Source organism: Pristiophorus japonicus, chromosome 30 (assembly GCF_044704955.1).
Source record: "Pristiophorus japonicus isolate sPriJap1 chromosome 30, sPriJap1.hap1, whole genome shotgun sequence".
Taxonomy (NCBI): domain Eukaryota; kingdom Metazoa; phylum Chordata; class Chondrichthyes; family Pristiophoridae; genus Pristiophorus; species Pristiophorus japonicus.
This window is the reverse complement of record NC_092006.1, coordinates 2,735,210-2,749,252: the sequence shown is the minus strand read 5'-3', so window position 1 is coordinate 2,749,252 and position 14,043 is coordinate 2,735,210. Positions and strand designations below refer to the sequence as shown.

The following is a 14,043-nucleotide window of genomic DNA, read 5'->3' as shown; positions in this document are numbered from 1 at the left end:
CAGTACTGAGGGAGTGCCGCACTGTCGGAGGGGCAGTACTGAGGGAGCGCCGCACTGCGCTGTCGGAGGGGCGGTAGTGAGGAAATATTCAAAAAAGAGCTTCAGGACACCTTGCGCTGTCGAAAGCAAAATCTTTCATCTGCACGGATGCTGCCGGCGAAATTTGGAGTAATTTGTTGCCCCCCGTGTGAATTGCAGCGTGTCTGTAACAAAAAAAAAGGAAGGGTGAAAGTGCTGTGAATGTTGGGGGTGAGAACTCCCAATGGAAAGGGCTGGTCAGAAATGCAGGCACCGTGGTGTCAGCTAGTGCTGGGACTATAATCTGTGTCTTGTGTGTGTGTGCGTGTGCCTTTAAATCCCTTCCAGCCCACGTGGGTGCGCGCTGTTTGCTTTGGGCGGCGTGACGTCATCGCGCAAGGCGTTTCCCCCGCTCGCAGATGTCATCGGTGTCCCTTTGATCTCGGGATGTACCACTGCCTGGGTGGATGGGGAAAAATGTAAAAAAAAATAATCTCACATTTGAAATGAAGCCGGCTGGAACAATAAATCAACATCCCATAGCACGTTAGAACAGCTGAGAATCGGAAGAAGAGCACGCGTGGTGGTAAGGGGGAGGGCGGGGGTACGATTATGAGAATTAATACAAAAGACCCCCCTTTTGGCGTAGTGGTCGACTCCGACCCGCCCTCCTTTTTTATATATATATATAAAGACTCTGGCCACGCCCACATCTTTCTGTGGACGTTGGTGCGCAGGCGCGGCCCCCCCCTCCCAGTTGCTGCTGCGGCGGCGACGGAGGAGGAGCTCAAAATGGCGGCCGGGCCGCGATGGTGACTGGAATTAACTCACCGAGGAGAAGAAGGAAGAAAAAAAAGGCAGCGGGGAAGGGAATTATATTTATCTTATCACACAAATATTGCGGCCGAGCGAAGGTCAAAAAGAAGACGGCAGCCGAAAACGACGAGTGGAGCTTACCTCAGGTCGGCGGAGAGAGAGGCGAGCGAGCGCGCGCGCGCTCCGAGGCGAATTTTTCTTTTTCCCCCTCCCTCCCTCAAAAAAAAATATATTTTTTAAATCTATAAATTAACTCCTGAGGTAAATAATAAAGAGAAACAAATCCGCTTCCCTCCCCCCCCCCCCCCCCGGATTAATCCACACAGGGGGAGTTCCTCCCGCCCCTTGCCGTCGAGTTCGCTCTCTGTGTGTGTGTGTGTTTTTCTCTTTTCCCGCTCAGCCCGCGGCCACTTGTTGTCCGCTCGCCGCCGGCCCGCCGACTGGCTGCCGCGCATGCGTGAGCGCGGGGTCAGTTGGCGAGGGAGCGCGTCGGCCAATCGGGCCGGCCGAGCGGCGGCGCCCGCGTCAGCCAGCCGAGCGGGGCGGCCAATCAACGAGTCGGCCTAGCCGGAGGAGGGCGGGGCTCCCCACTTTGCTGTCGCCGGGAGGGGAGGGGAGGGGGGGGCTGCTTTGTGCGCAGGCGCCCGAGCGCGCAGCGCCTCAACGGTCGGCGGGTTGTGTGTGTGTTTTTTTTGCCGCCGCGGGCACGTGCAGGTAGGTCGTCGTCCTGATTGGCCGAGCCGGCGGCTGAAGCGCTGCTCCCCACCCCTTTGGCCGGGGCCCCGCGCAGGACGTCCTGATTGGCCGAGCCGGTGGCAAGCCTGTTTCCACCCCCCCCACCCCACCCGGTGGCCAGCCAGCCCGCGCACGCACGTACGTGCGGACGCTGCTGCAGGTGACGCGCACGCACGCACAGAGAGAGAGAGAGACACACACACACACACATTGAGCGCTAAAGATGGCGGCCGCCGCCGCAGCGCCAGCGCCACCAGCCTCCGCCTCCTCCTCCTCCTCCTCCACCACCGCCTCCTCCTCCTCGTCCTCGTCCTCCTCCCCGGCCGCTCTGGAGGCCTCGCTGGAGAAGAAGCTGCTGGGCATCAGCAACACGATGGACAGCATCCAGGGCCTGTCCTGCTGGATCCTGGACAACAAGAAGCACTGCGCCGCCATCGTCCGCCACTGGATGAAGTGCATGAGGAAATGTGAGTGTGTGGGGGCGGGCAGTTCTTGCTTTGCTGCATTGTGCCCACTCCTGCTGTCTGGCTCAAATCTCATGAGTGTGTCTTTATTCCCTCTCCATCCAACAGTCTTTGCATCTGCTGGGGCTTTGCCCGCTGACAATTGAGGGTTTTTTTTAATAATGATTTTAAGAGTGTGCACACACTTGTGGGGAAAGGGGAGGGAGAATGTCGGGAAAAGAGCAAAACTAGAGGCCATCAGCAGCAACTTCCACTCACACACACACACACAAGGCATCTTCCACCCTTTACTGGTTGGCAGGCAGCAAGCAGAGAGTCGGGATCAACGGGTCATTGAAACATAGAAAATAGGTGCAGGAGCAGGCCATCCGTCCCTTCGAGCCTGCACCACCATTCAATAAGATCATGGCTGATCATTCACCTCAGTACCCCATTCCTGCTTTCTCTCCATACCCCTTGATCCCTTTAGCCGAAAGGGCCGCATCTAACTCCCTCTTCAATATATCTAACGAACTGGCCTCAGCAACTCTCTGTGGTAGAGAATTCCACAGGTTCACAATTCTCTGAGTGAAGAAGTTTCTCCTCATCTCGGTCCTAAATGGCCTACATAGACAATAGGTGCAGGAGTAGGCCCTTCGAGCCTGCACCACCATTCAATAAGATCATGGCTGATCATTCACCTCAGTCCTTAAAATATGCATCAATGATTTAGAGAGGTGGCTGGTGTGCAATGGCCATCCCATGTTAAAAAAAATCCACGCGCAGGCACCTTCCACCCTTCAGAATGTAGTTTGCGACCTGGAATATTAGGTCCTTCATTGAAACACCTGTGAACTCATCCCTTTTTTGACATGGAAGCAAGTCATCCTCGATACAAGGGACTGCTTATGATGATGAGGTGAGGGAATTGAATGTAATATATCCAAGTTTGCAGATGACACTAAACTGGGTGGCGATGTGAGCTGTGAGGAGGATGCTAAGAGGTTGCAGGGTGACTTGTACAGATTAGGTGAGTGGGCAAATGCATGGCAGATGCAGTATAATGTGGATAAATGTGAGGTTACCCACTTTGGTGGCAAAAACAGGAAGGCAGATTATTACCTGAATGGCGGCAGATTAGGAAAAGGGGAGGTGCAACGAGACCTGGGTGTCATGGTACATCAGTCATTGAAAGTTGGCATGCAGGTACAGCAGGCGGTGAAGAAGGCAAATGGTATGTTGGCCTTCATAGCTAGGGGCTTTGAGTATAGGAGCAGGGAGGTCTTACTGCAGTTGTACAGGGCCTTGGTGAGGCCATACCTGGAATATTAAGTTCAGTTTTGGTCTCCTAATCTGAGGAAGGATTTTCTTGCTATTGAGGGAGTGCAGCGAAGGTTCACCAAACTGATTCCCGGGATGGCAGGACTGACATATGAGGAAAGACTGGATCGACTGGGCCTGTATTCACTGGAGTTTAGAATAATGCGAGGGGATCTCATAGAAACATAAAATTCTGACGGGGCTGGACAGGTTAGATGCAGGAAGAATGTTCCCGATGTTGGAGAACAAGGTGTCACAGTCTAAGGATAAGGGGTAAGCCATATAGGACTGAGATGAGGAGAAACTTCTTCACTCAGAGAGAGTTGTTAACCTGTGGAATTCTCTACCACAGAAAGTTGTTGATGTCAGTTCATTGGATATGTTCAAGAGAAACATAGAAAATAGGTGCAGGAGTAGACCATTCGGCCCTTCGAGCCTGCACCACCATTCAATAAGATCATGGCTGATCATGCAACTTCAGTACCCCATTTCTGCTTTCTCTCCATACCCCTTGATCCCTTTAGCCGTAAGGGCCACATCTAACTCCCTTTTGAATATATCTAACGAACTGGCCTCAACAACTTCCTGTGGTAGAGAATAGCAGCAGGAGTAGGCCCATCGAGCCCGTTCCGCCATTCGTTAAGATCCTGGTTGATCTTCTGCCTCAACTCCACCTTCCCGCTGTCCCCCACTATCCCTTGATTCCTTAAAAATCCAAAAAAGGTGTGGGACTTTATCCAATTGAAAATCGATAAAGTCATCAGGTTTACCACAGTCCACTCTTGCCGGCGCTCCCTCAAAGATACCCAGGCGGCTGGTGAGGTTGGAGTTCCCCTCTAAACCTGGGTTGGATGCTTTTTACTGCCCTGTTATGATGCAGATAATCCTCCTCAGAAATAGCAGAAGTTGGCCACTTGTCCCCTCGAGCCCGCTCCACCATTCAATAAGATCATGGCTGATCTTTGACAACTCCATTTCCTGCCCGATCCCCATATCCCTCGATTCCCTTAATATCCAAAAATCTATCGATCTCAGCCTTGAATATACTCAACGACTGAGCCTCCACAGCCCTCTGGGGCAGAGAATTCCAAAGATTCACCACCCTCTGAATGAAGAAATTCCTCCTCATCTCAGTCCTAAATGGCCGACCCCTTATCCTGAGACTGTGACCCCTGGTTCTAGACTCCCCAGCCCGGGGGAAACATCCTCCCTGCATCTACCCTGTCAAGTCCTGTAAGAATTTTGTATGTTTCAATGAGATCACCTCTCATTCTTCTTAACTTTAGAGAATATAGGCCCAGGCTACTCATTTGGGCTACTATTAGGACTTGTGGTCAAAAGCTCGGTTAAAGAGGTCGGTTTTAAGGAGCGTTTTAAAGGGAGAGAGAGGTGGAGAGGTTTAGGGAGCAAATTCCAGAGCTTAGGGCTCAGGCAGCTGAAGACACGTCCGCCAATAGTGGAGTGATTTAAAATCGGGATGCACACGAAGCCAAAATTGGAGGGGCGCAGAGATCTCTTATCATCAATATAACATAATCACCAAGAAATCCAATAGGGAATTCAGGAGAAACTTCTTTACCCAGAGAGCGGTGAGAATGTGGAACTCGCTGCCACAGGGAAGGGTTGAAGCGAATAGTATCGATGCATTTAAGGGGAGGCTGGATAAACACATGAGGGAGAAGGGAATAGAGAGTTATGCTGATAGTTAGATGAGGAAAGACGGGAGGAGGCTCGAGTAGAGCATAAACGTTGGCATGGCCTGTTTCTGTGCCGTATATCTTTTTTTTCCCAATGTCACACTGGAAAGTGTTATTTGTATTTTCAGTTATTCAAAGCCAGTTATTTCCTGGTGTTTTTTAATAACCTGGCCTTTCCAGAAGCTGTACAAGTACCGAAAGATTTACAAGTGTCTGCCAATCTTCAGAAGCTAGCTTCTGATGGACTTTTGGATGTGCCTGTTCAGACCAATCACTGTTAGATGGAGAAAATTATGAAATGTCAACAGCTTTACTTCCCTGTGCAGCCTGCGTAGACGCCAGTGTTTTGCGGTTTAGCCACTGTGGTGGGAATCTCGATAATAAGCACGTGTGCAATACTTCAGTTTGTAAACTGTCTGAGTCCATTCAAATGGTGTCTTAAATGTCGAACTGGGAAATCTGATGGATCAGCAGACCTCATTTACATAAGTGATTGCTGCTAAATATGCTATTGATTTCTCAATTTTTTTTATTAAGTTCAGATTTTCTCCTTGTATAGGTTGAGTGTTGTGGTTATGCAGTCAGTTTGTTGCATCCCTGATTGTAATCGATCAACCATTGGCGGCTATGCCTTCAGCTGCCTGGGCCCTAAGTTCTGGAATTCCCTCTCTGAACCTCTCCGTCCCCCTCTCCTCCAAGATGCTCCTTAAAATCTCCCTCTTTGACCAAGCTCATGGTCGCCTGCCTACTATCTCCTTATTTGGCTCGTTGTCAATTTTGTTATATAGTACCGCCTTGGGACGTTTTGCTACGTTAACGATGCTGCTGTTGTTTGTTTGTACTGCATGGGTCTTGTGCGGCCAGCAGAAACACCTAAAGTAAATTTGTGAAGGCAGGTGACTGGGAAGACCTGTGTTTTTATTTAAGAGGGTCTTGCGATTGGCTCTCCTTAGTGATTTTGCTTTCGTGTTAGCCTGGCTGCGTGAGACCTGCATGTTGGGAGTTAAAAGTATGAAAGACTGGATCGAGTAGGCTTATATTCACTGGAATTTAGAAGAATGAGAGGGGATCTCCTAGAAACATATAACATTCTGACGGGATTGGACAGGTTAGATGCAGGTAGAATGTTCCTGATGTTGGGGAAGTCCAGAACCAGGGGTCATAGTCTAAAGATAAGGGGTAAGCCATATAGGACCGAGATGAGGAGAAACATTTTCACCTGAAAGTTGTGAACCTGTGGAATTCTCTGCTGCAGAAAGTTGTTGAGTCCAGTTCGTTGGACATATTCAAAAGGGAATTAGATGTGGCCCTTCTGACTAAAGGGATCAGGGGGTATGGAGAGAAGGCAGGGGTGGGGTACTGAGATTGCATGATCAGCCATGATCATATTGAATGTTGGTGCAGGCTCAAAGGGCAGAATGGCCTACTCCTGCACCTATTTTCTATGTTTCTAAACCCGTACAAAAAGCACCCTCAGTTTGCCCCACATGATAATCTGGGCCTGTGGCAATGCCCTCTCTAGTTGTCCCCAATCTACATGGAAAATAGCCTGTCTTCTTTTCTACACCTTCTGACGGAACAGATAGATCTGAAGATAACCAGCTAGAGAATGAAGACAGCACTCTTTGCATGCCACGTGGCCCTGGAGCTATGGTGTACTTAGCAGCTGAAGAGAGCATTCTTCAATCTCCCCTTCTTCACAAACAGTCCGATATCCATGCTAGGAACTGACCCCAAGTTGTACGTTCAGTTGAGAGCAAGTGCGAGCAGTGGCTCTGTATTGTCGTTAGAATTTAAGTTAAACGTAATGAGGTGCTGTGAAACTTTGGCGCTGTGCCCACTTAAACTGTGCGGTTGTCGAGTTGAAGAATTTCTCCTTTCAAACTTGTGTTGTGTTTGGAGAGTGGGCATGAAGCTGGGCAGCGCTGAGGTAAAGGTGTAGTTCTGCTTTGCCACTGCTGCCGATAGATGGGAGCAACTTGTGCTCATCAATGAAAAGCGTATTGGCATGGCATTTATATTGTGTGGTACCAGTATGCTACATGAGCCCAGTGACAATACTTCTGTAAATACTAGTATGGTATGGCGCCAGCAGAGAGTGTGTCGCGATTGCGAGCACTGAATTATACAGTGCAGACGGATTGTGGTCATAGTCTGTAATGTGAACATTTAAAGCCGTGCTATCCGTTTATGGAACTTTTTTTCATGGGAGCTGAAGAACACAGTGTGGCGGGGCACGACAACTGGGCCTCAGTGCCGCAGGCCTGGGGATGGGAGGACAAAGATTATGCAGTGATCCCTGCCGAATGGATGCATGTGGGGGGTAGACTTTGGATGCGAACTAGTTTGTAGTTGACCACCTTGCATTTGAAAAGCATGTTAACGCTTCCTGTCTAAGCTCACATATTTAGAAATGAGGGCTGTTGGCCCCAATACAGCTGCACCCCAATTAAAGTCAGTATCTTAAGGAGAGATGGGGGGAAATTTGGGAAAGACACTGCTTTATGGAAATAATTGCATAAGTTCTATAAAAGGATAGAGGAAAATAGATGAGTTTTTTTTTTGAAAAGCCTAGATGTAATGGTCTCTTCCTGTGCGGTGATTTCTGTGACCCTGGACACCTGTTGCAAGTGCTTGTGTTCTTATTGGCTGTGACTTGTCCTCCACTTGACCTGGCTGTCCTTGTGTTTTGGGTACAGTGCAGGCAGGAACCCATGACTACATATCACCTCTGTCCTTGCTTTTTTAACACTGCCTCAAAGTTCCTGTTAACACGGAGGAGTGAGCTGGGAGTCATTCAGTTAGAATTTGCATTGGTGGCACCCTCACACAGCACTAAACCAAGAGAAAAAGATCTTTACAGCCCTGAGTAATCTATTTCTGTACCGACCCCCCCCCCACACACACACAAAATGCTCAGTGCATATCGAAATTCCTTGTCAGATTTTCCACGTCCAACAATTCTAACAACTCCCAGCAAAATGCCTGTTGGCACGAAAGACCAGGACAGATTGGAAATAATGTTTTCTGTTACTGTGAACACTGCTGCAATCTGCAATTTTAGAATGGGTGCAGAATTTCCTGCCAGAGTTCACAAAGGACAGGGCCTAGGCACTGTTGAGATCCCACGGTGCTGAGGAATTGGGATGTGCAGGTTTCTTTAAAGGCCTGAATCCACAGACTTGTCCTCCACTTGACCTGGCTGTCCTTGTGTTTTGGGTACAGTGCAGGCAGGAACCCATGACTACATATCACCTCCGTCCTTGCTGACCTCCAGTGTCTCAACATTCTCTGGAACACAGATTCCAAAACATTTGCTCTCATTTGCAAATCCCTGCATGGCCTCTCTCCGCACTGAAGAGAATCATAAGAATTTACCGCACAGAAGGGAGGCCATTTGGCACATCGTGTCTGTGCACGCAATCTCCTCCTGTCCCACGTTGTGGTTTGTGCTCTTCACTCTTCTGACTTGTCGTTCCCCCCCACCCCGTTGAACTCCATTGTTCGTGACAAATCCTTGCCATCGCCCCTCGGAGTTCTATTCCGAAGCCACTCGCTACATCTCTTCCCGTCAACATCCTTAAAACCTATCTCTTCCACCACACTAGTTCACCTTCCCCAACTCTCCTTTCATGTCCTGGTCAAAAAAACCTTATTGTAAAGCACCCCGACTACTTTGCATAAGAAACAGGTGCAGGAGTCGGCCCTTTGCGCCTGCATCGCCATTCAATAAGATCACGGCTAAGTTAAAGGAATCATACTGTAAAGGTGCATTGTATTTCTTCGTGTTATCGCAGAATACTACAATTCCCGAACGCACAGTGTGTGTTCGAGCTACGTGCCTCGTGTTCATTATCCTTTTGTTTATGGTTACCCCATGAATAAAGAGAAACCTTCAGGGGCACAAGTTCACAAACCATGTGTTCTTCAAGTAAGAGTGTGTGTGCGTGTAGTTGAATTTTGAAAACAGACTTGGAAGTCGTCTTACTGGGGTATTTTGAGCTTTCTCCTATTTTATTTTTAAGTAAAGAAAGACTTGCATTTATATAGCGCCTTTGACGACCAGTGGAGGTCCCAAAGCGCTTTACAGCCAATGAAGTGCTTTTGAGGTGTAGTCGCTGTTGTAATGTGGGAAACGCAGCAGCCAATTTACGCACAGCAAGCTTGCACAAACAGTAATGTGATAATGACCCAGATCATCAGGTTTTTTTTATTATGTTGATTGAGGAATAAATATTGGCCCCAGGATACTGGGGATAACTCCCACTGCTCCTCTTCCAAATAGTGCCCTGGGATCTTTTACGGCCACTAGGTTTAACGTCTCATCCGATGAGACGGCACCTCCGACAGTGCAGCGCTCCATCAGCACTGCACTGGAGTGTCAGCTTCGATTTTGTTGTGCTCCAGGAGTAGGATGTGATCCCACAACCTTCTGAGACGAGAGTGCTGCCCACTTAGTCACAGCTGACACTATCTCTGAACAGATCTGATTTTAATGGCGAGCAGGCACTCAAATCAACCGGCCCTCAAATCATCCGGCCCTCTTGGCATATGAGGTAATCCCAGGTCAGGTTAGTGACAAACAAGTGCAGCAGTATACACGTTGTTTGTCTGTGAGTTTACTTGTACGGAAACAGCTCGGCATGCAGTTAGGTCACATACCCTGTTGCTCTTTTTCTTCAAGGGAAAAATGAACTTGGAGTATTACGGTGCAGTTTGTCACTGGTCTGTTTGTCTGACTGCGTCTGATTGTCTGGCCTTTTGGGGCAAATTGAAAAATGCAGACTTGAAACTGTTCTATTACTTCACCATTTTCTTTTTAAATGTACAGTATAGTTATGTTGACATTGCTGTTTCTGAGGGGATAGAATTTTAACTTTTTAGATTACGCAGTGTATAAACAAAATGGAATTGGATTATTGCTGTGGTCTGAATTTACTTTCTCCAATGCTTCAAACATGCACAAATTGTCGTTTGCTTTCCCTGTATCTTCACGGTTAAAATTGGGGCATCTTGCACAGTATGATTGATTCCTAGGAAGCTCGTTGTGAAGCTCTTTCTCTCTTTCATCCCCCCCCCCCCCCGCCCCCCTTCAGTCTTGTCCTTTTACAATCTGCAGGTTTTTGCAACCCAAGTCTGATGTGCTTTGCTCCATGGCCTTTCACTTGAGTGTCTCAATGTGTTTTTTTTTTAAATCTTGTGGAACAACTATTGACCTTTTATTTTAAACTCCTGTTGTAGATAACTACATAGAATTTGAAGTCGGCATCTTGATTTAAATGGTAACATTACAGAGAAAATTACTTTCTGCATGTGCAAATGGGACCTAATTGTATTTCAAGACAGAATGAAATCCGAATGCAGTTGTACATCTGTAACTCAGTGATGAAACTGCTGCAGTACAGCATGCTGATCTGTTAACCTCTTTGGATTGATGCTGGGTTGCTCTTGTTTTGGAGGCTAAATATGTCAAGCACTGAGGCGAATCATAGAACAATACAGCACAGGAGGGGGCCATTCAGCCCATCGTGCCCGTGCTGGCTCTTTGAGAACACAATCCTGGTAGTCCCTCCGCCAGTATTTTTCCATGGTCCTGTAAATTTTTCCTTTTCAATACAGTTTGAGTCTCATTGAACTGTTCGTCATGTTGGGAGGGGGCTGTTATCAGGGATTGGGAGGAAGATACTGACATGGAGATTACATTGAGGAAATACTTCCACATGTTATAGTGGCTTTGTGAGGGTGTTGTGACTCCCTGATGGCACAGTAGGTTTATCCAGTGAGTATCTGAGCCATACTGGTAAAGAGGATGCCAGATTTAATGCCTGATCTATGCTGAGGCCAGTTGTGGTGCCCCAACTGCTACCTAGCTGTGATAGTTAACTGTACCAAGCAGGAGTTGAGCCAGAGACCTTCTAGTTCCAGTAGCTCAGCCACTCCTTTACGAACTGAGCCAGCAGAGGAACTGAGTTTCAGTTGTAAAACACTGGCGTAATACCCATAATTACTTAACAGTGTGACGAAAGTGGGAAGAGAAATCAGGTTCTTAAAGTTGACCAACTTGTATGGGACATCAAAAGTTTGAAAGATAGAGGTGACAAAACTGATACAACAACTTACGGTTTATATAGCATCCTCAACGTAATACAATGTCCCAAGGCGCTTCACAGGAGCGTTATCAAAAAAAAAAATTTGACAGTTATATAAGGAGATATTAAGGACAGGTGACCAAAAGCTTGGTCCAAGAGGTCGGTTTTAAAGAGCGTCCTAAAGGAGGAAAGACAGGTAGAGAGGTTTAGGGAGGGAGTTCCGGAGCTCAGGGCCCAAGCAGCTGAAGGCACGGCCGCCAATGCTGGAGCGATTAAAATTGGACATGTTCAATAGGCCTGAATTGGCGGAGCGCAGAAATCTCGGGGGATTATAGGGCTGGAGGAGATTATAGAGATAGGGAGGGGGCCATGGAGGGATTTGAAAACTAGAATGAGACTTTTAAAATCGAGGAGTTTCTTGACTGGGAGCCAGTTTAGGTCAGTGAGCATGAGAGAGATGGGTGAATGGGACTCGGTGCGAGTTAGGATACGGGCAGCAGAGTTTGGATGATCTGAAGTTTATGGCGGGTAGAACTAAGGAGGCCGGCCAGTAGAGCGCTGGAATAGCCCAGTCTAGAGGAACAAAGGCGTGAATGAGAGCCTACAGCATTATCAAAAACAAGTTGAAGCATCCACCTGATAGATTAATAAGTAAATGCACTGCTTGGTGTCGTACTATACAACATGGATATTTGCCCCATGGTTTGTGCAGAGTTAGCTAATCTCTGCCATGGTTCTGATGGAGGCAGTACAGTTTGCTTGTGTCCCTAGTCAAGAGTTGGGAACATCAGTCAGGATTTCTGCTCCTAAATGTTGTTGGAAACTAAATGGACGAGACTGGGATCAGGATCCACTGCAGTGCTCTCCATGATTAAGGAGCACATTACTGTTCCACCATCTGGGCTTGGAATCCCCAGTCGAGGATATACTAGGAGGCAGCTAGTGCCTGTGAAGCTGTACCCAACATAAGGCACTTGTCTCCCGGAGAGGAGACAAAAGCACAAAATTGTGTGACAAACAGTAACATCATAAATGATGATCTCAAAACGACACTAGGCGTATTAAAAGCAGTTTAAGCAAGAAACTGAATCGTGACCTCGGGACAGAATTGATTTCCGAAAGAAGTAGCGCCGAGCAGCAAGTGCACGAATCGCATTTGGAAAAAGTAAAACCTGCAAGAGTCACTAACACATTGGATTTGTGTTGGAGTATCGTCCTCCTACACCTGCAGTTAATGCTGTTGGGCTCTACGTGACAGTCTGCTGCATTGAATGAAATGTTTCGCGGGTGAGGTACAGGTGCAAGAGATGGTGCCGTCAAAAACCCAAAAGATTAAGCTGGTGGCAAGACTCAAATTTGTGCTGTCTTAATCTGTTTAGTTCGATATTCTTCATTTGCCCCTAAGTCAGTGTCAGTCAATGGCTCAGTGGGTAGCACACTCGCCTTTGAGTCAGAAGGTTGTGGGTTCAAGTCCCACTCCAGAGACTTGTAACACAAAAAATCGAGGCTGACACTCCAGTGCAGTGCTGAGGGAGCACAGCACTGTTGGAGGTGCCGTCTTTCGGATGGACGTAAAAGATCCCGTGGCACTATTTCGAAGAAGAGCAGGGGATTTATCCCCGTTGTCCTGGCCATTATTTATTTATCCCTCAATGAACATCACAAAAACTGATTATCTGGTCATTATCACATTGCTGTTTGTGGGAGTTTGCTTGTGTGCAAATTGGCTGCCGTGTTTCCCACATTCCAACAGTGACTACACTCCAAAAGTACTTAGTTGGCTGTAAGGCGCTTTGATATGTCTGGTGGTTGCGCTACAGGTTAGTGATTGGAGCGTGGGCAAGGGCAAAGGAGCTGTGAGAGACTGTGGAGGGATATGATCGGGGCCCAGGGGAGGTGTGGGCGTCCAGGGGCAGCACGGGCCAGCCCACGCTGCGATATGTGTGCGCATTAAGTCCGTGCAGCAGAGCAGGTCTCCAGTTGTCTTGGGTAATTCTTGCCACTGGACCAAGCCCTAGCTCTGTCAAGCCCGTGTGGTGGCTGGTATGACACGTTAAAAAAATCCACGCACAGGCATCTTCCACCCTTCAGCATGTAGTTTGGGTTCTTCATTTGAAACACCTGTGAACTCTTCCTTTTTCTTGGCGTAGAAGCAAGTCATCCTCGTTTCGCTACATAAATCCAAGTCTTTCTAATTTCCTGAAGCCAGTGACTCTGGCATAGCTCCACGGGCATTGGCTCTTTGGTAGCTTTGCAAGTGGCCATTTTTCCATTTGTAGATGTCAGTAGCAAGCTATTTAATTGCTGTGGAGGCTATCACAGATAAGTCCGATCCTGTGCTTCCCCCAATAACTATCCAGAGGTTTTCCAACAGGTGTCATTGGATAGCTATCGGAGGCTATTTTAAAAATAAATCCCATTCACTGCACTGAGACCCAATCACCGTCTGGGTTAGGTCAGCTGGCTTGGCAGAGACTAGGAATTGGAGCTTGGAATGACTGGCCTGCATGATTCAGTACTACGTCAAGTGGTGCTTTCACTCCCTAAGCATCGGGGAGTTGGGATATGACAGTTCATGTATTGCGCAGAAGTAGCATTCTTATAAGCACCGTGTTTCTTAACCTGGTGAAAAAACTTTTAAATTTAGGGGAGGGGGTGGGGGGCATGTTCTGCACTTGATAAATAAAAGACTGATTTCTAATTTTAGAAATATTGCATTACGTGGTATCTGAAATGTATTCCGCCTCAGCTCGTTAAATGTGTAAACTGCCACAGCTTTCTTTACATATGGTTTCCTTCTTAATAAAACTCTTGTTTTTCTGCTGTGTATAGATGTGAACAGATCATTGGCGGTTTGTAGTGAGACTTTTGTGGCATGTAAATTGCTGTGTGTACAGACTTGAGGAAGTTTAATCTAGGGAGAGT

At 47.7% G+C, this 14,043-nt stretch overlaps 1 protein-coding gene across 3 annotated transcripts in view; it reads left to right on the top strand.

Annotated features, from left to right (window-relative positions):
- The first annotated feature begins 1,697 nt into the window (after positions 1-1,697).
- The window catches only part of LOC139240150 (regulation of nuclear pre-mRNA domain-containing protein 2-like), an 86,350-nt gene continuing 74,004 nt past the window's right edge, over positions 1,698-14,043 (top strand). For all 3 annotated transcript variants that reach the window (XM_070868534.1, XM_070868533.1, XM_070868532.1), the window contains exon 1: positions 1,698-2,036. In XM_070868534.1, the coding sequence (XP_070724635.1) occupies positions 1,793-2,036 (244 nt within the window). In that variant the 5' untranslated portion in view covers positions 1,698-1,792. The remainder of the gene's footprint in view (positions 2,037-14,043) is intronic.